At 44.0% G+C, this 22,970-nt stretch overlaps 1 protein-coding gene across 7 annotated transcripts in view; it reads left to right on the top strand.

Moving 5' to 3' along the window:
• Positions 1–22,970, top strand: part of ARNT (aryl hydrocarbon receptor nuclear translocator) — a 2,399,029-nt gene that overhangs the window by 700,839 nt on the left and 1,675,220 nt on the right. For all 7 annotated transcript variants that reach the window (XM_044080044.1, XM_044080045.1, XM_044080042.1 and 4 more), the window contains one exon: positions 6,922–7,135. In XM_044080044.1, the coding sequence (XP_043935979.1) occupies positions 6,922–7,135 (214 nt within the window). The remainder of the gene's footprint in view (positions 1–6,921; positions 7,136–22,970) is intronic.

The following is a 22,970-nucleotide window of genomic DNA, read 5'->3' on the forward strand; positions in this document are numbered from 1 at the left end:
CCCGCAGGAACGATTGCAATTCACTCGGACAACATGTCAGTGGTCTGGTATATCAACAAACAGGGGGGAACCAGATCTTATCCTCTTTGCCACGAAGCCATGAGAGTGTGGAATGGGCGATCTCCACCAACCGCTTTCTGATTGCAACGCACATTCCGGGGAGGACCAACATCCTAGCGGACAAGCTCAGCCACACCCTTCTTACCCCTTACGAGTGGTCTCTCAATCCTCTAGTAGCGAAGCAGATATTTGCAACATGGGGGCAACCCTGCTGCGATCTTTTTGCATCTCCATCAAATGCCAAATGCGACAATTTCTTCGCTCTAATCCCCCCACCAGGGGAATCTACAAGAGACGCTCTGATGCATGCTTGGCCTCATCCTCCTCTTCCAATGATGATACAACTCTTACAGAAAGCCTCGCGGTTGGGGAGCAAGATGATTCTCATTGCCCCATTCTGGCCTCGACAAATTTGGTTCCCTTACCTGTGGTCTCACCTTGTGAATCACCCTTGGATTCTAGATCCCATTCCGGATCTCATCTCCTATCCGTTGGACTTGCCAACTCCAAATCTGGACAATCTGAAACTGACAGCTTGGTTGCTCCAGTTCCACTCCTAGTTAGGACTCCCGGTATCTCTTCATCAGTCAAAGCCATCCTCGTGGCAGCACATAAGCCCTCCACCAGGAAAGTGTATCAAAGTAAATGGAAACGTTTTTCCATCTGGGCGGAGCGCCACAATCTAGATCCCTTTACGGCTCCTCTTCCATCCATTTTAGACTTCCTAACTGAACTCTTTCAGGAAGGCGCTAGTTGTTCAACTGTCAAAGTGCAATTGGCAGCCATTTCTCATTATCATGTGGGACATGATACAGGGCCCTTGATGTCAGCCAAATTGTGTAAAACCTTTCTCAAGGGTACCTTTTTACTTAGACCCCCTGTAAAAGAAGCCGTACCACCATGGGATCTTACTTTAGTTCTTCAAGCCTTGACTGCTCCACCCTTTGAACCCGCTGCTTCAGTGGATCTCAAATTCTTGTCATGGAAAACAGCATTCCTTGTAGCCATTACTTCAGTGAAAAGAGTGTTGGAACTTCAGGCTCTCTCTGTGAAGCCTCCATACCTGATTTTTCACCCTGATAGAGTGTACCTCAGGATCAATCCCTCCTTTCTTCCCAAGATAGCATCAGAAACCAACATAAACCAATCCATGAATTTACCGGTTTTCTTCCCTAAATATCAAAATAAGGGTGAATACAAGCTGCACTTATTGGATGTTCATAGGCAGCTTCGTTTTTATACTCATAGGACAGCTGGCCATAGACAATCTGACCAGCTGTTCGTTTCCTGTGCCAAATTTAACATAGGGAAAGCTATCTCTAAAGTATCTTTATCTCGCTGGATTTCCCAATGTATCCTACTGGCTTATCAAGCCTCGGGTAGACCCGCACCAGAAGGAGTTCGTGCTCATTCCACCTGCTCCATTTCTACTTCTGCGGCTTTCAAGTCTAGAGTTCCTTTGGATGATATTTGTTCTGCAGCCACTTGGACTTCATCTCATACCTTTATCAACCACTACAAGCTAGACCTGCTTTCTAGAGGGAGAGCATCCTTTAGCTCTGCGGTGCTTCGTAATATCCTTCCATGATGGCCACCCAGGGTGCAGGTAGCTGGGGACTCTGTCCCACAGGTTGCTGACAAATGAACATCCTACTTCAGATTTAGAAGTTATGTACTCACCATAACGTTCCATCTGAGTAGGTAGTTCATTTGTCTGCAACCATCCCCCCCTCCTTCCCCCTGACCTTCTTCGGATCTATTAGTTGTTAGATCTCCTTTGTTGGATATATATTGAGAGGCAAACTCGATCTGAGGTCATGGAAGGTTAGCAGGGGATTATGGGTGAAGGGAGGAGCTAGGAGCTCGGATCCATTAGCTTGAAACAAGTTGCCGGCTCGGATCCGATATCGGATCCGTAACCCACAGGTTGCAGACAAATGAACTACCTACTCAGATGGAACGTTATGGTGAGTACATAACTTCTAATTCATCAGAATAAAATGTTTTATTGCTTACAGTTTCTTTCTTGTGTTGTAAAGATGTTTAGCTTATTATGGTGTAGTCTGTTCTGCTTCTGCTAGGGAATGGGGCCTGGATGTGCTCTCTAGGCTTTCAGGTTGCCTTTTATGTTGGTAGTCTGGTACATCAATAAGCAGGGGGGAACCTGATCCTACCCCTTATGTTGAGAGGCTTTGAGAGTATGGTAGGAAGTGATCTTTTCTGGCTGCTGCTTCTAGCGGTGCATATCTTGGAGAAGTTGAACGTGCTGGCAGACAAACTGAGCAGGTCAGTCTTACTCCCCTCATGAGTGGTCTCTCAGCTCTGTGGAGGTGGGAACATTTTCATTAATGGGGCCACCCATACTGTGATCTCTTCACTTCCCTCTCTCAACTCCAGGTTCAGCAGGTACTTCGCCCTGATTCCCCCAGAGAGGAAGTGCCCAAGACACTCCAGTTCACAAATGGCCCCTGGGCTGCTTTACACATTTCCTGCTACTCCTCTAATTCCCAAATTTCTTCAGAATGTGTCTCACTGGGAGAGCAAAGTAATCCTCATTGCCCCATTCCGGCCTTGACAAGAATGTTTTCCCTTCCTATGGCCTCATCTAGTACATCCTCCGTGGGTGTTGGATCCATATTCGGATCTTCTGTTTCATCTGTCAGGAATAACTCATTTGGACCCTCATTTTACCCCCATGGTTTCTCCATTTCCAGTGATGGCTAGACAGTGCAGGATTTCTTCCTCGGTTCAACACATTCTCATATCCACTCAGAAGGATTCTACTACGAAGGTGGATAAGAAGAAATGGAAAAGTCTTTTGAGCTTTTCCAGAAACATCTAGATCAGTTTTCAGCACTTATTCCAGCTATCTTAGACTTCTTTGCTTCTGTATTCAGCAGCAGAGCTGGTTATTGTACAGTAAAGGTTCAATTTGCAGCCATCTTTAATTTTCATCTAGGAGATAACCGTTCATCCTTGGCATCATGTAGATTATGTAAAGGTTACTTACTGTAACCCCCTACTAAGGATCCTTCCCATCCATGGAGATTTAACAGTACTACTTTAAGCTCTGACTCAACCCCCCTTTGAATCAGCTGTCAAGGTGTACTTGGAAGACCTTTTTTCTGGTTGTGATCACATCAGCCAGGCAGGTATTAAAATTCCAGGCTCTGTCTTGGAAGCCACCATATCTGATCTTTCATAAGGACAGGGTGTCCCTCCATACTAATCCTTCCTTTCTACCTAAGGTGGCTTCAGAAGCAGCTGTAAATCAGTCCATCAACCTTCGTGTTTTCTTTACATATTTTTCCAGCAAATAATACATGCTACACCTGTTTGGATGTTCATAGACAGCTTAGAGTCTATCCCCAGAAAATGAAAGTTTTCAGAAAGTCAGAACAGCTATTTGTTTCCTTTTCCAAAGCCAAGTTGAGCAAGTTCGATCTCAAAGTTAATTTTGGCCAAATGGACGGCGCAGTGGTGCAGCGGTAGCATTGCCTCACAGCAAGAGGATCTCTGGTTTGATTCTCGGCTGGAGTGTTTTCTGTGCAGAGTCTTCTTGTCCTCCTTGCATTCGTGTGGGTTTCCTCCCATATCACAAAGACATGCATCTGGAGTGTTTCTCCCCGGGCCTTCACTGAAAATTGGCTTTGTTCTAAGTTGGACTTTCCTGGCTAACAAATATTAAATAAATAAATAAATACATAAATAAAATAAAAATAAAAGGCTTACTGATTGCATTTCTTTTGTTTATAGGAAGAAAAGATTGGCATTACCTAAAGCTTCTAAGGCTCATCCACCAAATCTGTGGCCTCACCCTCCACTTTCTGGTCCACAGCTTCCATAGATGACATTTGTGCACCTTCCATTTGGTCGAATTCTCATACCTTTATTTCTGATTACAAATTGGACATCTTGTCTAGAAAGAGGGTGTTATTTAGTTCTACTGTACATCAGAATACCCTTCCTTGATTACCACCCTGTTTTTTTTCTGTAGTCGGGAACTCTGCCCTGTCAGTCGAGGAATGGACGAAAAAGATAACATCAGATATAAAAGTTATTGTACACACCATTAACAATGCATCTTTGTTGTCTGTTTTTGTCCTTCCTCAACCTGCCACCATCCAACCCCCTTTCTTCTTGGAAGACTTGCATTTGGTCTTCCAGTTTGACCTGGGCAGTGTTATTTTGCCTGCCTTCTGAAGAGCTCCAGTCTTTCTCTTCCTTTCCTTACAACCTAACTGGTATATGATATGTAATAAGTCTGTACTGTTATTAACTATTGTATTATGGGCAGGATTATAGACTGAATAGAGTGCAAACTCGATCTGAGGTAATTCAGGATAAAGTTGAGAATTATGGGCAAGGGGAGGAGCTCACACTGTGAAGCTAATGTCTGTAGAAATGGCCGAAGTTGGATCTGAGACCCATTGGTTCAGGAAGAATGAAAGCAGACAACTGAGATGCATCATTATGGTAAGGACATAACTTTTGTATATGAAAGTTATGTACTTGGCATAGTTGTCACTCTGCCTTTCTCAACTTCCCACCCTCTTTTCTTTCTCCTTCAAAATTGTCATGGTTTCGTTTGTTCTTCTGGGAGATCATGTTGGACCCTTCCTAAAGCCTGTTGCCTTTTTGCTGTCCTCCTGTTGTTTTTTTTTTCTTGGGTTTCCTTTTCCAGAGGTCTTCCTGTCTGCTTTTAGGGGTAAAGTCATAAGATTTAAGTCACAGGCATTCAAAAGCCATGTAGCTGAAACACTGATATGTGCTTAAGTCATGTGCATGTATACCATGGGCTTCCACTTCTTGACGTTTGAGGTATTGCACAATGAAGACTGTATCTTGGCTGGGTCTTTCTTGCAGTTTTACTGAATGGTTTGTCTTTGTGACCTTTTTACCCTTTGGTTTGGATGTTATTTGTGATGTTTTGCAGGCATCCTAATGTCTGTGGGCATCTGGCTTGATTTTTTTGAGCTATGTATCTTTAAACTATAGCTAAACACACCAGTTATGCTGTACTGACTAGGTCAGAAAAGGCATAAACATGCATGTCTGTAGGTAGTGGGTTTGGCTTTATTGGTCTGAATGTACGCATAACGACTTAAAAAGTAAAAAGCCATGGGCATTCAAAAGTCATGTAGCTGAAACACTCTGTCCTTAAAGGGTCATTTGCACATATCCCATGGGCATCCACTGCAGAAGGTTTAATGTCACACGATGAAGTCTGTAGCGTGGCTGGGTATTTTTGCAGTTTTTACTAGATGGTTTATTTGTGGGACCTTTTTACCCATTGGTTTCGATGCCATTCGTTTTTTTTTTTCTGGAATTGAGGATTTCTTGGCTCTGGTTGTTTACTTCAGGACTGCAGTGTTTTTGTGACTTTATCATTTTGGGATGTTTCTCTTCTTTTTCCACAGATATGCAATCATACAGTTAATTTATTTAGATAGAAGAGATATAGTTTCACCCGCAGGGTTGCTGGGTTTGTTCCCAGTTTAATTAATTTTGTTGGACACGTCTCCTAATTGAGTGTTGCTTGCTGGTAGGAATCCACTTTATTTTTACCCCTGTATGTTGTTTTGTTTGTTTTCCTCTCTTGGAGGTTGCCTGTGCTCTGTGGGTGGGATAGCACTGAGTGGCAAGAGGATATAGGTGTGCCTTCCTTGCTTTGTGATGCCATAACGAGTCAGCTGGACTTGTGTACTTTCCTGAACAATGACATGGGAGAACATTTTGTCAAGGTGGGGACTGTAGAAGAGGAACTCTCAAGAGTTAATCACTCTTGAAGGCTTTAGTACAGGGCATCTCATATGGTGGATAGATATTTGTTTATCCATTGCAGGGATCTTCTTGCATGTCATCTGATATGTTGAGTACACATCATGTTTCTTTTGCTACAGTACATTTTTATGTTATGGTTACAGTGACAGAAAACAGAAAATGTGCTGTTTCAAGTCAGGTGTTACTGACGTGTAGCTCATACAGCTCATAACTGGAAGGTCATGGGTTCTAGTCCCTTCACTTATTGTAGAGTGTACCATAAAGTGTGACACTGTTCAGCTAATAACAGATATCAGATTCTTTTTCAGCATGGTGTCACAAAAATATTAAATCAAATAAATGTTCATCTGTTTTGGTATTTATTGGTATGTACCTAAAATCTAAATTAGAAGTAAAATTTAAGGTGTCCTGTAGCCCCCTCATTAAATAAAATAAATGATTCAGGTAATTTAGGAAGTACTTGCCTCATGTTTTTGTCTTTGTGCTTGTGTGTGAAATTGTTGTCTGTTTATGTTTACTTCATTGAGTCTCTTCCCGCACTCCCTCTTTTGCCATTAAAAATTTTTGTTAGGTTGTGCATGATGCCTTGAGTCTGTTTTAATTACTTTAACATTGAGTTTTTTGTGATTACAGTAAACTCTGTTAACCAGAACTCAAGCAACGGGCACTCTCAAGCAACTGGCAAAAAAAATATTGAAGAAATGCAGTACAATTTTCATGTGTTGCACTTTCTTTTTCCCCCCTGCAGAAACATACCTTACATTTTTCGAGTTTTAAAAAGGAAGATAGGAATAAATTCCCTCCCTTTCCCCAACCTGAGAATAAGTCAAATCTAAAAAATAGTATAGGGTACAGTATTAGTCAGGCCTATTTTTAATAGTAACTCTCAAGCAACCAGAAACTACAGTTATCCAGCATCTACCAATCCACATGGGTGCCAGTTAACTGAGAATTTACTGTATACCATTTGCATTTTTTATAAATAAAGATTTTTATTAATTTTGTTGTTAATTAATTAACATTTCTGTTCTGTGCGGACAGTGATTGTTTTTTTGTTTTAAATCCTTGAAAACATAGGAACTGAAGCACTTAATTCTCGAAGCAGCAGATGGATTCTTATTTGTGGTATCCTGTGAGACTGGACGGATAGTGTACGTTTCTGATTCTGTCACCTCTGTATTAAATCAGCCTCAGTCAGAGTGGTTTGGCAGCACTCTCTATAACCAGGTTCACCCAGATGATGTAGAGAAACTTCGTGAACAACTTTCAACATCAGAAAATACTTTAACAGGTAACGGCTGAAACTGACAAAACTGTATACTTAATATGTCCAGTACAGAGTTCCTGTATGCTACAACATTAAACACTTTTGCTGAGACTGTACACCTACAGGGAACCAGGTGTCTTGTTCGCATAGAGATCTATCTTTACTACTCAGATTTCCATTGCAGCCAAGTCCTTACGTCTGCCTCAACTTCCATAACTCTGCACCCTTCTCCTCTCCAGGCCAGGAATGTTACAGTATTTTCTGTAAAAAGCGGACATCCATCCATGCCATTTTAGATCCTTCTTACTGCAGTTGTACTGTTTCTTATCTGTGTCTGTACTCTAATCTTGTTTGGCCTGGTTTGGAGTTTAGGCAGATAAGGACTCCATTGGGGAAACATTGTATGTGAAGTTGTTCAATCTCGTCGTTCATTCTTACACATGGGTTCAGAGCTGATGTATCAGCTCCGAGTCGGCCACTTTACTAGCTGAAGATCTCAGAGCAGCTCGAGGCCAGGTCCCTGTCCCATGATGCTCTCTGTCCTACTCCAGATCTAGTTTGCCGCTGCAACAGATCAGAGGTTGTTGGAGAGCTCGGGCCAGTTTGTGAAAATTTTCTGTCTTTTTACCTTTATAGATAAGCCTTTTGGATATTTTACTGTTTCTATTGTTTTTTGGGCTAGTTAGCCTTTGTTTGCTTTAGTTTTTCAATAGTTTTGATGAGATTTCATCCTCTTAAGAGCGACTGTTCTTAGACCTTTGGCCATGCATTGGTTTATTAGTTCCCTATCCCTTTCTAATGTGTGCTTCAATAGTTCTTAGGATTTAGTGTCATTAGTAGTGTATATTTAGCTTTTATTAGATAGCTTAAAATTTTTTACAGCTATACTTTACTGTTACAGTTGTTACAGTTTGTTATTACTGTAGTTAGAGTTTGCGGTGTGTGTGTGTGTGTGTGTGTGTGTGTGTGTGTGTGTGTGTGTGTGTGTGTGTGTGTGTGTGTGTGTGTGTGTGTGTGTGTGTGTGTGTGTGTGTGTGTGTGTGCTGTGGTTCTACAATGTTTTTGTCCAGTTTAGAGCATACTGTTGGTGTTTCTTCTTAGCATGGCTGACCAAAAGGAGAAGCAGAAATCAGGATTTAAAAAATGCCCAAAATGTCGGCAGAAAATGTTAATCACTGACACCCATTTAAATTGTGTCTATTGCTTGGAGCCAGTTCACCTCCAAGAGGATTGCTCTATCTGCCATTCCTTCAGTAGTCGGGTTTTGCTTGAAAGAAAAGGAAGTTGGTGGATAGAGGGTTATTGAAGCCAGATTTTCAGGAGTCCTTGGACAAGGCTGACCAGACCTCCAAGTCATCGAAGGGGCCGAAGTCTTCCAAAGCTTCCTCGGAGCCCAAGTCATCAACTCCATGTCTTACTGTGAAGGTGTGGTCATCGGCTCCACAGTCTTCAGAGCCGTGCACCGAGCCAGTGTTTTGGAGCCGGTCCCCGGTCTTGGAACCGGTCTCCGAAACCTTGAGATTGCCTATTCTTCAATTGGTGGCTTCTTCGGTTCCTTCGACTCATTCTTTGAGGACCCTCTCTGATGTGGATGTGGACCGGGTGGTGCAGAGGCTTCTTGAGAACCTGGCACTGGCAAAATTGTTATCGGCCTCAACCCCCAGACGGTTTCGAGGCCTAAGACCTTCGCACCTGCTGTGACTACTCCTCCTCCGAGCTGAACCGAGCCTTCAGAGCTGAGGGAGGAGGATCTGATGTTTGTGGAGCCTTTGGAGCCGAGGCCTGTTCCAATGCCATCAGCTCCATCAACCCTGACTTCTTTGGTACCATTGGAAGAGTCTGGGAGCCGACACTCTCTGGTCGGCTCCGGTGGGGGGGGGGGGGAGTTGAACCGATGCATCGGTTCTGACCCTTCCTCTTGGAGCGTTGGCACGGATGAACTTGGCTCCGTCCTCTGGCTCGGAGCCCACTGTCTCGGTGCCAGGGAGGTTGCCATCTTCTTCGGAACCAGCTGTTTCCTCGGGTTGGAGCAGTGGAGCCTTCGATGCTATTAGGAGGGTTATGTCGTCCAAGACACGCACGTCATCAGGTCCCTCCTCTTCCTCCCCTGAAGTGCCACTTTCTGCCTCTACATCGCAGATCCCTGTGAAGCGTCGAGACCCGAAGCCTCAGATAACCCCATCGGGTGACCCTTGTTCTACTGAGACCTCACCAGAAGTTCCCACTGATGAGGTTCCCAGGAAGAAACTTTGTAAGAGGAGGCATTTAGATTCCCCGTAGGAGTCTTTGACATCAGACACCGACTTAGAGGAATCAGAAGGGTCTTCACGGTCCACCTCGGATGATATCTTTTTTGCTGATATCCTGGAAGTCTTTAAGCAGAGGGGTGACTGGCAGTCCGTTTGTGGATGAGTCGGTGCTCATGAAGGACTTTGGGTCTCAACCTTCCACCTCCTGAGTGACTCCGCCCTTCGACAAACTAATGGAATTGGTTGCTCGAAGGGCGTGGGAGTCTCCTGATTCTATGGAACCGGTCCCTCGGAGGCCCAGCAAGTTTATCACCTCCCCCCAAGACAAGATTTTCCTCACTAAGGGAGTTCCGGTTGATGCCATGGTGGTGGTGGCAGCCACCAAGAAAGAGATGCCCGAAACCTCTTCTACTGTCCATCCTCCTAATAAAGATTCCAGGACTATGGACAGGTACAGGAAATGCATCTTTAGTTCTGCGACCTTTGCTATGCAGTCGCTTAACTACTTGACTCATTTTACCCATCTTCAAAGAGATCTTCTAAAAGAGCTCGGAGATACTCTGCAGGATAGTACAGATGGAGGTGTCTCTTAGAAGGTGACAGCCCAGCTTAATACCCTTAATTCCATAGTTAACTCTTACATGCGGCTCATTTGCTATGTAGCCAATGGTTCGAGTCGGACAGCGGGTCCAGCGATAGCTCTTCAGAGACATTCCTGGATGCGCATATGCTCCTTTGCAGAAGCCTTCAAGTCTTCCTTTGTCAAACCCCATTCGATGGCTCATCTCTTTTCATGCGCAAAGTCAAGGAGACTCGCACTAGGTGTGAGCAGGAGGGAAAGTCTCTATCTGCCGTAGGTGTCCGTTTTTCCACCCCTATCAGACCATGCCCCAAAAGGCAGAAAGGTGGAAACGTGGTTCCGAAAGTCCCAAGTTGCTTTCCAGAACACATGTAGTGAACCCCCCTCCAGGGGTAGAGGAGGGGGTGATAATGGAAGACGCCACCCTGGCAGCAGAGGGGGTCCACAGAACCAGGGCAACAGGGGTCAGTTCCTTGGTAAGCCCTATCACTGCTCCTGAAAGGAGGCCCAACTGTCCTACTCTGGAGGCAGTCGGGGGTCGCTTGGCTTTGTATCTGGATGCCTGGCTAGGAATTACAAGAGATTCTTGGGTACAAAGCATCGTTACCAGAGGTTACTTCATCTCATTCTTAGAAAACCCCAACTGTTCGAAAAAAAATCCCAAACGTTCCACCCAGTCTCAGGGATCAAGCAGCCATAGAAATCCAGAGGCTGCAGGAAAAAAAGAGTCATCCAGCCAGTCCTAGCAGACCAGATAGGATCCGGAACTTACTCCACATTCTTTTTAGTTCCAAAGAAGACAAGGGACTCGAGGCCCATCTTGGATCACAGCAGACTCAGCACATGTGTAAAGAAGGAGAAGTTCTGGATGGTCACACTTCAGTCTATTCTCCCATTCCTCGGATTGGGCAATTGTATGTGCTCTATAGATCTCAAGGATGTGTACTGCCATATCAAAATGGCCAGACCATCCAGAGATCATATACATTTCTGGCTGGGAGCCAGTCACTGCCAATTCCGAGCACTGCCCTTTGGACTTACAACAGCCCCCAGAGTGTTTACCAAATGCATGGCAGTGGTTATGGCTCACCTGAGGTGTCTAGGATTCTGAGTGTTTCTGTATCTGGACGACTGGCTCCTTACCGCCGCCTCCAGGCATCAACTAATTCTGTCCAGGGATCACACTCTCAATCTCTGCTCTCAGTTAGGCATCACTATCAATTTCAAAAAGTCTGCTTTGTCTCCATTGCAGAGTATCTCCTTTATCGGAGCAGAACTAGCCACCACCACTGCCGCAGTAAAATTGCCCCTGGACAGAATAGCTGCTCTCCGAAACCAGGTCTCAGACATTTTGCAGAGAAGAAAAGTACCGGCCTCTCAAGTACTGAAGTTACTAATTACCATGGCTGCTTGGCTCATAGCAGTTCCTCTTGAGCCTATGCACAGGAGGATTCTTCAGTGGTTACTCTTCACCCAGTGGTCTTAAAAACAACTTCCGATGTCATTCTTAATCATGATTACAGACTCTTGCAAGAAGGATCTTCACTGGTGGTTGATCAGCCACCAAGTTACAATGGGTCGACTGTTTGTTTCTCCCCTGCCATCAACCACGGACGCTTCTCTGATAGGGTGGGGGGGACTCTTTCAGGGAAGGACAGCCCAAGGCACCTGGTCAGAGACAGAGTCATAGCTGCACATCAATGTTCTGGAGCTGAGAGCGGTGCTTTTGGCGTTGCAGCACTTCCACAACTGTCTTCCTCTAGGGACGATTGCAATACAGACAGACAACATGTCTGTGGTCTGGAACATCACCAAGCAAGGGGGAACCAAATCTTACCCCCTGTGTCAAGAGGCCTTGAGAATTTGGCAGTGGGCAGTATCCACCAGGCGGTTTCTGATAGCAATGCATATCCCGGGGAAATCCAACATGATAGCGGACAAACTGAGCAGAGTCATTCTGTTACCGCACGAGTGGTCTCTCAAAGACGAAGTTGCAGAGAGGATTTTCCGCAGATGGGGCCAGCCTTGCTGCGACCTGTTTGCATCCCCTGTAAATGCCAAATGCAGAAGCTAATTTGCTCTGAATCCCCCTTCCAGGGGACAGCCCAAGGGACTCACCTGGGACTCCTGTATGCCTTCCCACCTATACACCTGATTCCGAAATTCTTGCAGAAAGCCAAAAGCCTGGGAAGGACTGTAATCTTAATAGCTCCATTTTGGCCTCGACAGATTTGGTTCCCCTTCCTCCTACTCTTATCAACTGGAGGAACCTTGGATTCTGGACCCAGTTCCAGACCTGCTGACACATTCGTCAGGGGCCCTCCATCCCTCCCTTTGTTCCCTCAGACTGACAGCTTGGCTGCTGCAATTCCCATCCTAGCCAGGTCACACGAATTTTCTTCTGAGGTACAGCATATTCTTGTATCTTCGCATAAAGCTTCCACCAGAAAGTTGTATGCTAGTAAATGGAAACGATTTGCTTTTTGGGCCTCCCAGAATAACATTGATCCTTATGCTGCCCCGATTGCTAGTATCCTGGAATTCCTATCTAAGCTTCTTCATAAAGGTGCTGCAGCTGCCACTATTAGAGTTCAGTTGGCTGCAATTTCGAATTTTCACTTCGGAGCTGAAGGTTATAATTTAATGTCTCACAGATTATGTAGGGCCTTCCTGAAGGGTACCATTCATCTTAGGCCGCCTGTTAGACAACCTTTTACTCCCTGGAATCTAAATTTTGTGCTGTCATGTATTATTCTTCTCCCCTTTGAGCCTGCATCATCCTGCCATTTGAAGTTTCTTTTTTGGAAAACTCTCTTCTTGATGGCCATTACCTCAGCACGTAGGGTGTCTGAGCTTCAAGCCCTTTCTATCAAACCCCCATATTTGGTGTTTCACCCAGACAGAGTATCACTGAGGACTAATTCTTTATTCCTGCCAAAGGTGTATTCCGAGACTAACCTGAATCAAACTATAAAACTTCCAACCTTTTTCAGCAATCATTCTAATAAGTTGGAGTACATGTTGCATAAACTTGATGTGCACAGACAATTGAGATTCTATTTGGACAGGGCAAAGGAATTTAGAAGATCTGACCAACTCTTTGTATCTCATGCTGACACTAAGAAAGGATTAATAGTCTCTAAAGTTAGCCTTTCCAAATGGTTAACTGACTACATTAAATTTATATACTCTTCAGCAAACTAAATTAGAGCATGGTGTGAAGGCGCACTGCAGTAGGGCTGGTTTCACTTCTTCTGCTTATGCAGCTCGATTGGCTTTGGACACTATATGTGCAGCTGCCACTTGGTCTAAGCCGCATACCTTTATCACTCATTACAAAGTGGACAGGGCCTCCAGGGACAGGGTTTCCTTTGGTTCCACTGTCCTCAGAAATGTACTCCCTTGAGCCACCCAGGATTAGGGTGATTGGGATGCTACCCATGTGTAAGAATGAATGGCGAGATTGAACAACTTCACATAAAGAAGTTATGTACTTACCATAACGTTCCATGTGAGTTGTTCATCTCGCTTTCATTCTTACATTCCCACCCGCCTTCCCCCTCCAGGGTCTTGAAGAAAGAGTAGACTTGGGGTCTGGTGGTCTTGTTCTGGGACTTCTTACTCCGGTTGGAGTATTTCTTGGGTTATATCTGTTCATGCTGGGTTCAGCAAACTATATCTGAGGTAGGACAGAGAGCAGAGAGCTGCCGACTCGGAGCTGATTGATCAGCTCCGAACCCATGTGTAAGAATGAAGGTGAGATGAACAACTCTCATGGAACGTTATGGTAAGTACATAACTTCTTTATTTCTTTTTGTTTGTTATATTTTGTTACTGACAGCCAATTCTGTGTAGTTCAGTAGGGTTGGATGCTCAGTATGATATTTTAAGGCATGTCTGCTCCAAGAAAGAAAGCAGGTGTTTTTGCAGCAGACAACTTCTACACAAAGATAACCATAGTTATAGGTTTTCTGTTTAGGTCAGGAATACAATACTGAATGTTGTAGGATCTGTCAAGGGTCTGTTCCAAAAGCTCTTGTGGAAAGGGAGCATTCCTGCAAGACAGTTTATGTTGGAAGACTGGAGGCACTGACTTGTACCACAATAAGGAGGCATTCCCCCCAAAGAAGTGATTAAAAAACTGTTTAAGGGGAAAGTATTTAGGACCTGGATGATTACATCTGGAGTCCCGTTTTGGTTTGAGGAAGCATAACCCAGTAATGTGCTTTTGCAGCACCTAACCCTCATATCTCAGGGGTCTGAAGTCTGGCAAAGCTTCTTTGAAGGCGGTCATGCCTGTTGATGAAGGTACAAAGGACTAAGAATCCCAACTTGGATTCTCATGGCCAAAGCTTGCTTTAGCATTGTGGAAGAGTCAGGTTGTGTACATATTGTTTTCACCAGAGGAGGCACCGTGGGTCAGAGCATAGAGGTCTGGAAATCCCGTCCTCAGTCCTTGGCCTCCAAGGTGCCTACCCCACTTAAGAGGACTCAGAAACTGAGATATATGGAGGCCACAACCAGCTTATTCCATTTGTTTTGACCTCACACAATGGATAAGCCTCTACTCATCCCTTTTCCTTATTAGGTTGTTCCCCAGGAAGATATTTTCTTGGCATAGAGATTTCACCAGGTTCTACAGAACTTGCAGCTGAATGCAACTCAGTTGTCAGTGTCTGGAGCATCTTCTGCCAAGAGAAGGAGGAAAGCCCTTCCCAGAGAGAAGGATGACTATCCTCTTGAGAGTGAGGGTGAACAATTGAACTCTTTCTCCCAGTTGCCCCTTCCCCCTCCCAGATATTCTCAGACAGAAAAAATTTCATTTGAAGACTCTGTAGAGTGAAAGATCACTGCAGTTTGGAAGATAAAGAGGTATCAGATGTCAGGAAAAAATATGTTTTGATGTAATTGGTATGAACCCCCTAAAAGTGTGTCTGTTCCTCCATTTTGGAGGGCTCTAGAGGATGCCTTCTTAACAATCTGCAAGGAACCAGGTATCCATCTCCCTGCTCATAAGAAGCTAGGTAGATTTTACAAGGTTCAGTAGTCCTACAGGGTCCAGATTTTCCACAAGTTCCTTTAAAGAAACCCTGTGGTGGATCCAGAAGAAGGGCCAGAATTGGTACCTGTACTACTTCCATTGACAAGGAAACAGATTGGACCAGTTTAAGAAGAGAGTATGCCCAGCTTGCCCATCTGTCCTTCAGAGACATTAATTGTCAGACACATAAAACCAAGTTTCAAATTGCTTTCCTAGAATAGATGAAGGAGAAGATTAGAAAGATGTATGATGGATATATCAGCAAAACTACTGGAACTACCCAGACAGGTGGAAAAACTCTCTTAAGTGTGGCTGTATTGCTGTGGATGCAACATGTAGGGTGACAGTTGTGGAGGCTGGTGATCAGAAAAAATGCCTTGTCCCTTTTCCACCCCATTACACAGAGATAACGGGAAGGGTAACCTAGTGCATAAGAAAATAGTAAGTCATCACAAAAAAGACAGTGAGTGCTGAAAATAATGTCTTGGTGCTTAAGTGAAAAGTATTCATTTTGGTGGCAAATTCATCTTTAATATGTATGTCACTATTTTTATTTATTTATTTATTTTATTTTTTATTGTACATTTGTTGACCGAGATAGTCCGACTGGATATATGTCCATTTTCAGCGGAGGTCCAGGGAGAAAAGCTCCACATACCAAAAAAGAGACAGTACATACATCACTGAGTGATAAACTCAGGCAGACATGTTTAGATAAATATAGTCAAAGAATACAGGCAGATGTCAATATACACAATGTGTAGACTTACATCTGATTGGCAAAGACATATCAGAAAATGTGAACATAGAATACAATCAGATCTCATAATTCACAATGCTTAGACATTCAAATGCTATGAGGCATAGATACTTGGCTAAACAGCAGGTTGGGTAGCAAGACATGTATTAGTGAAGTTGTTAGTCAGGTTTAGAACAAGAGCACAGCCAATGAGATGTGAGGTATTTCTTGAGCTCTCTCTTAAATAGGTGTAGTGAGGTTTCCTTGGTAATGGTAGTAGGGAGTAGATTCCAGATTTTACCGGTTGAGTTGGCAAATATAGCATCGCCTGCAGAGTTGTTGGATTTTTGGGTCAGTATCATTCGTTTATCAGCTGACCGTAATGGCCTGGGGGCACTATGAGGGGTGAGAATATTTTTGAGGGCAGGGGTGTTATCAGGTTGATAGAGTATTTTATGCGCCACTGTAAGCTGGTTGAACTGTAGAAGGGTAGGATACTCTAGCCATCCCAGTGCTTTGAGGTTCTGGCAGTGGTGGGTCCTAAAAAGCCATGCCAGTAGTGAATCTGGCTATATGATTGCAACATCCTGATAATTTGTTGAGATCAGTTTTGGCTAGGTTGATGAGTACAGGGGAGACCTACAATAAGGGTAGAGAGCAGGTGTGATCTTACAGTAGCTACCCTAGCTAGGGGGGGTGAGGAAAGGTTTGGCTCTGTACAGGGAGCCAAGTTTTTTGGTGATGGACACAATAGTGTGATTGACCTGTTTATCAAATTTAAGGTTGCATATTATTATGCCTAGAAGCTTTGTATGGTCATCAGGGGAGATAATGGTGTCATTGCTAGATTTGGTGTTGAAGGAAAGAGGAGAAATTCTATGGTTAGGGGAGAAAAGTAGTAGCTTGGTTTTGTTAGGATTTAGAAGCAGGCGGCGATTAACTAGCCATGTTTCTACCGTGCTGAAAGTGGTCTGGGTGAGGGTTAGAAGTTGTGTTGGAGAGGAGGCGGAGCATATTAGCACTGAGTCATCTGCATATTGGATGCAGGTGGCTCTTGGGATGGTAGTGTGCAGATCATTGATAAAGATAGAGAAAAGAAGTGGACCTAATATGGACCCTTGTGGGACACCTAGGGTTAGAGGAAGTTGGGATGACAGCTTGCTCTGCCATAAGACAGCCTGCTGTCTACCGTTTAGGTAGGAGTGAAACCATTGTATTGCATGTTTGTCTAAACCGATGGTTTGTAGGGCATTGAGCAGTAGCTGATGGTTGACCATATCGAAAGCTTTTGAGAGATCTAGGAAGAGTGCTGAAGATAGTTTGTTGTTATGATGAAGATTGATGACATTAGAGAAAGATAGAAGAGCCGTGGTGGTAGTGTGGAATGGCCTAAAGCCGTGCTGAGAGTTGGCGAGCTTTCCATTTGAATAAGAAAGTGCATAATTTGTGTATGCATCTTTCCATGATTTTAGCTAGTGGTGAAAGAATTGCTATAGGTCTAACATTAGATAATTCTGTGGAACTTCCTCCTTTATGGAGAGGTATAACATATATATCCCATATTGCTGGGATGGATCCTTCTTAGATGGATCTGTTGATCAGAGTAGAAATGGGAAATGCTATGGCATCAGCTGCTTTTTGAAGATATTCAGCTGGGAGGTGGTCGGCAGCTAGTGTAATAGGTTTTAACTTTTTGAGTAAGGTCCGGATAAGGTTGGTAGGTACGGTTTGAAAGGTAAAGCTGGGTTGGGTGCTGGGTGGATCAGGTCTAGATGTGCCAGAGCTGTTGTTTGTGTCCAATGGAGTGAGATTGGTAGCTAGAGACTGGATAGTTTCAGTAAAGAAGGAGTTGAAGCGGTTTGCAATTTCTACAAGGGATTTATCAAGGGTAGCTGATGGGGTAGGAGTGGCGGAACGGCCTAGGTGAAAGAGATTGTTAATACCAGCTCAGAACTTTAGAGGTTTTAGCTTATATTTTTGTTGTAGGAGGATGTAGTGATTTTCTTTGTCTAGAATGACAGATTTTTTGGTTTGGTTCTTAGCTGCCGGTATCTTACTTGATCCATAGGGGCTTTGGTAACATGGGTAACAGGCCCAGGCGTTGTTTCTTAGTTTAATTTTGTTTTTTGTTTCTGTAGATAGCCATAGTGCAACAGTGGCTTTTACACGGATAGTACGGGCAGGAGCATGGTGGTTAAGGGATAGCCCGAAATCTGGTACTGAAGTACTCAACTGCTTCTTGTAATGGAGTTGTTTCAAGACATTCCAGTTACATGCTTTGAGTTCTTTTTGGAAGTTTGTCAAGGTTAAAGTTCCTGACATTTATTATAGTTTTGTAGGTGGGATGATTGGGAATGACGGCTTTGAGCCTAATAATGTAGGTAAGGCAATGATCACTTAGATCATCGAATAATGTACCTGACTTGTACTTTTTTTTTTAATTCCACATAGATTTTGCCATTTTACCATCAGTCTACTACATTTTAAATGTAATCCAACAACCTGTGACTGGTGGCAAATTTATGTGAAGGCATTTTGCTTTAAAAGTGTTTAGGTTTAATGGAAAATAAAAATCAAGAAGCTTCTTGTTTTCCTGTGGTTTGCTGCCTGTTATCAGAAAAAAACAGACTTAAGACATGTTAAAGGTACAGGTTATACATAGCTGCTCATTAGCATTTAAGCTTATCTACAGGAAGTTGAAAGTCAGGTGGTGTACTTTAGTGTGTTCAGTTTAGGTAAAGACTTTGGTTAGACTATACACTGTCTTTTATTTTCTTGCCATCCAGGCACCACATGGTGCCAAAAGTGCAGAATTGTATGCAAAAGTAAAGAAATGTATTTGCTTTCAAGAGTTTCTGTTTAGAAATAGAGAAAGATAGTTTACTGTTGAAAAATAGTCAAACTGCTGCCAACAGAAACTCTGTTTCTGGAAGGCAATAAAAAAAAAAAATAAACAAAATGTAAAATATATTTCACAGCATTCCACCTCCTGGATGGTGTTCGGTTCTCAAATGTTAGGTGCATGTCCTTCTATTCCTATGTTGCAGTATTCTTAACCTTTGGGATTCCCCGCCTAGGCGACCCAAATATCCGGCCAGTATACAGAAGACTTTTGCTACTGCATGGTAAGTGAGATGTTGCACAAAACAAGGCAGGCAGCGTAGACCTTAATGGTGATGTCACACATACCATTCCTTAGAACTTCTCTGTCGCCAGTGGGAATAACAGCTTCTACAGTTCGTCTGATCACTGAGTGTTTGCTGTTTTTAGATGTGTCCCGTTGGGGAAAATTATTTTTTCTTTTTCGCTGCTGTGCATGTCTTTGAGATTGATGTCATCTAGGAAAGGCAAAAGCAGTTGTGGATGCCAGATTCCACAAGCAGACAGCCACAATCAGTGTTAGTTTTGCTTAGGGTCCAAACACTATTACAAGTCTTGTGAGATTTGCCAGGAGTTTGTCCCCAAGACCCTTTGTAGTTGTTTATCAGCTCTGAATATTTACCTCAAGAACCAATGGCTGAAAAGGTTAGCTTTTGGTTTGGAGGGCACCGCGGGTCTGTCCTGTGAACAACTGAAGAAGGAAGGCCAGAAAGGTCAAGCCCAAATCTTCGGCTGTGCCTCTGGATTCGGACATTCCTCTTGAGGCCAGTGTAGGCCCGGAGGTCTGTTCATTCTGTGGTTCCCAACCTCCAGCGGGTGCCATTTCAAAAGTCATTAGGGGGGGGTGCCACTAGCACATCCACAGAGGCAATGTAGATATCTGTTCATAGGTTCATAGGTAGGTACTAGGCTATTGGCCCTAGGGCCTATACAAGCCTAGCCAAAAAGGTGCCCTGGCTTTCGCCACCCAAGAAAATTATTTTCCTGTGCCCCTGTCAAGCAGAACCACAGAAGTGATCCCCGAGGTAAATTTCCTATTACCCATCCAGTCATCAAGATTTTTCTTGAATATTGTTAATGAGGAGCTCTGTTTGACAAAGATAGGTAGTCTGTTCCTGAGTATGGGAAGTCTCTGGGACAGGAATCTATCCCTCCAGCATGTTCTGTTTATTGTGGTGACAAGGTTTAGGTCCCTAGAGTGTGTAGCTCGGAAGGATTGGGATTTCTTTAAGTGGAACATGTCCAGCAGCTCTGGGTTTGACATAGCTTTGTATGTTAGGCAGAGATCGTCTCTGAGTAGGCGATATGCGACGAAGTAAAGCTAGAGTTTTTTGAGACGGTCTGCGTAAGGCATGTGTTTGAGGCCATTAATCCTCTTTGTGAGGTATTTTTGCAGCCTTTCCAGTTGTTGCAGATTCTTGTGAGGTATATACCAAAAGGGACGTTGTACTCTATAATGGGTCTAATGAGTGATGAGTAGAGTGGAACAATGACCTCTTTTTTCTGGATGAGAAACCTTTTGTGATGAGGTGTGCCACGTAGAAGGATTTCCTGACCACTGTGGCGATGTGATTATTAAAGGAGAGACTACTGTCCACCTGTGTCCCAAGGTCTCTTATCACACTTCCGGTGTTAAGTAGACTGCCACCTATGTAGTAGTTCATGGGTACAGAGTTTTTTCCAAAGGGGATGACAATGCACATTTTGGCATTGAGCTTGAGACCATGTCTTTGACACCAGGCATCTGTCACAGTGAGGCCCTTTTGTAGAATGTCCACATCGTTAGGAGTTTCAGTTATGTCTCCTAGTTTGCAGTCATCTGCAAATTTAGTTAGCCAAAGACCTTCTGTGTTAGCCTGTACTTCAGAGAAGTAGATACCAAACAGGAGATAGGATTGAACCCTGTGGTACTCCACTTGTCACTGGTCTGAAGTCTGATTTGGAGTCTGCTACTTTCATGGTGTGTGTTCTGTCAGTAAGCCAGTCGGCAACCCATCTTGTGACATAGGGATTTATACCTAGTTTAGTGAGTTTATATATAATTCCAGAGTGGGGGGTGGTGTTGAACGCCTTGGTGAGATCTAGATAGGCTGTGTGAACCACCTTACCCTCATCTGTGGCTTTGGTGACTACTTCAAAGAAGTCTATCAGGTTTAGGAGGCATGATCTGCCTTTTACAAACCCAAACTGTGTGGGGTCCAGAGTTTGGAGATCTCCAATGACTTTGTTTATGAGTTCCATGATGATACGTTCCATGGCCTTGCAGACGAGGCTCGTCAGGCTAATGGGGTGGTAGTTCCTGGGGTCTGTTGTGGCCCCCCCTTTGTGGAGTGGGATAACTGTCGCGGTGCACCATTCAATGGACACAAAGCCTGAGCTGAGGCTATGATTGAACATGGTACTTAGATGGGGTGCCAGTTCATTCTGTAGTTCATGTAGAAGGCAGCCTGGGTTGTTGTCAGGTTCCATGGATGCTGTGTTCTTGGCTTTGGAGAGTGAAGTTTTTACCTGTGCAGCCGTGATTACAGGAACTTTGCATTCCTCCGGTATAAAGATGGGCCCTTTAGGGGGTGAGAGGGAGATCTGCCAGGTTGTTGGCAATATCAGTTGGTTCTATATATTTAGTGTCATTGTGCTGTAACTCAGAGCAGATCTGAGTGTTGCTATTGAGTATTTTGACATAGCTATAGAATGCTTTGTGGTTGTCTTTAGAATCAGTGGCAATTGTGTTTTCATAACTAGCTTTGGAGGATTTTATGAGGGATCTCAGCTTCTTACTGAGGCTGACCAGGGAGTTCCTCCAATCGTGAGATTTTACTCTCTTTTGCAACAGTTTCTTTCTTCTGTTGTAGAGTTTGTTTATGGCAGAAGACCACCAGATTGGCTTCCTTTTTTGGAGGATAGCATCTTGGTTCTGTTAGGGATAGCACGATCCATGCACTCGTGTAAGTGCTTATAAAGTGCATTTGTGTAGGATTCAGCAGTCGTACCTCTATTGTCCATCTGCATGGGTGTCGTGAAGTTTGCCACTTCTGTCTTAAGAAGTGTGAAGTTGGCTTTGCAGAAACATTTTACGGTTGTTTTCCTAATGGGGGGTGGAAGCGGGATGTGGATGTCTAGGGTGATAAGCTTGTGGTTGGATTTGACCAATGAGGAGCTGACCTCTGGTGTGGAACACCGGTCACCCATGTTGGTGATGACCAGGTCTGGGATATTGCTGCCCCTGTTGGGGGTGTGGATAAGTTGATCCAAAGCGTTGGAATTGATGATTTACAGAAAACGTTGAGCAAAAGAGTTGGTACATGAGTAGTTTTCCCAGTTAATGGTAGGGTAGTTGAAATCACCCATTATTAGAGTGTTGGGTTGTACCTTAATATCTTCCAGTGTATCAAGAAAAGAGGAGTGGGAATCCTGGGGCATGGTGAGGGGTCTGTAGCAAGCTACAATCTGGATTGCAGTTTTGCCCAGAGTTAGTTGAACTTGGATAATCTCGGATGCATTATGCTGAGCAAGTAACTTGGAGGTGTGGATATCCTTAATGAATATGGACACACCTCTACCTTTAGTGTTTTGGTCTGGGTTTGGTGGCCGAAAGGTGTGGTATGAATTATAGCCTGGTAATGCAGGGGTGCTCTCTGGAGCTTTGAACCAGGTCTCTGTCACTGCACAGATGCCATTTTTCTCCATTTTAAGGAGTGCCTCGAGTGAGTGCATTTTGAGGTTTAGACTTCTAGCATTGAGTAGCATTACCCTCAGAGTTTGCTTTCTTGTACCTGTTACGGTGGTGAATTTGTCATTTGAACCTTGCCTAAAAAAGGCACTATTGGGGTGGCAAGAGCCTTTGCCAGTATCCGGAATCCCAAGGGCGACAGGTACAGGCCATCTCTGGCAAAGCAGCGTGGTCTGTCGATCATGTCATCCCAGGCAGACAGATACTGGATTCCCTTAGAATGACACCAAAAGCTTAGCCAATTGTTAAAGTCAATCATTTTGTCCTTGTACTGTGGTGTCAATCTGGGTGATGGCAGGATGCTACTCAGGGCTAGGGTCATACCGGCTTGGTCTACAAGATCAGAGAGCTCCTCCATGTCTCTTTACATGTAGTCCAGGGAGGTACGTCTCAGGTCATTCACACCAGCATGGACAATGACAGAGTCATATTTGTACTTGTTGTGGAGTGACCTGAGTGCGTGCGTTATGTGGCGGATCCTGGCACCTGACAGGCAGCTGACAGTAACTTTTTCCTTGTTTATCCTGGTGAGTGGAACATCAGTGTGCCTGACTATAGAGTCCCCTATGACTAGAGTGTTGGGTACGTTATGCCTTATGGGCTGTAGTTGAGTGGCACACTGAGTATGTGAGCTATGTGT

This window comes from Protopterus annectens, chromosome 8.part0 (genome assembly GCF_019279795.1).
Source record: "Protopterus annectens isolate FY-2018-M chromosome 8.part0, PAN1.0, whole genome shotgun sequence".
Taxonomy (NCBI): domain Eukaryota; kingdom Metazoa; phylum Chordata; order Ceratodontiformes; family Protopteridae; genus Protopterus; species Protopterus annectens.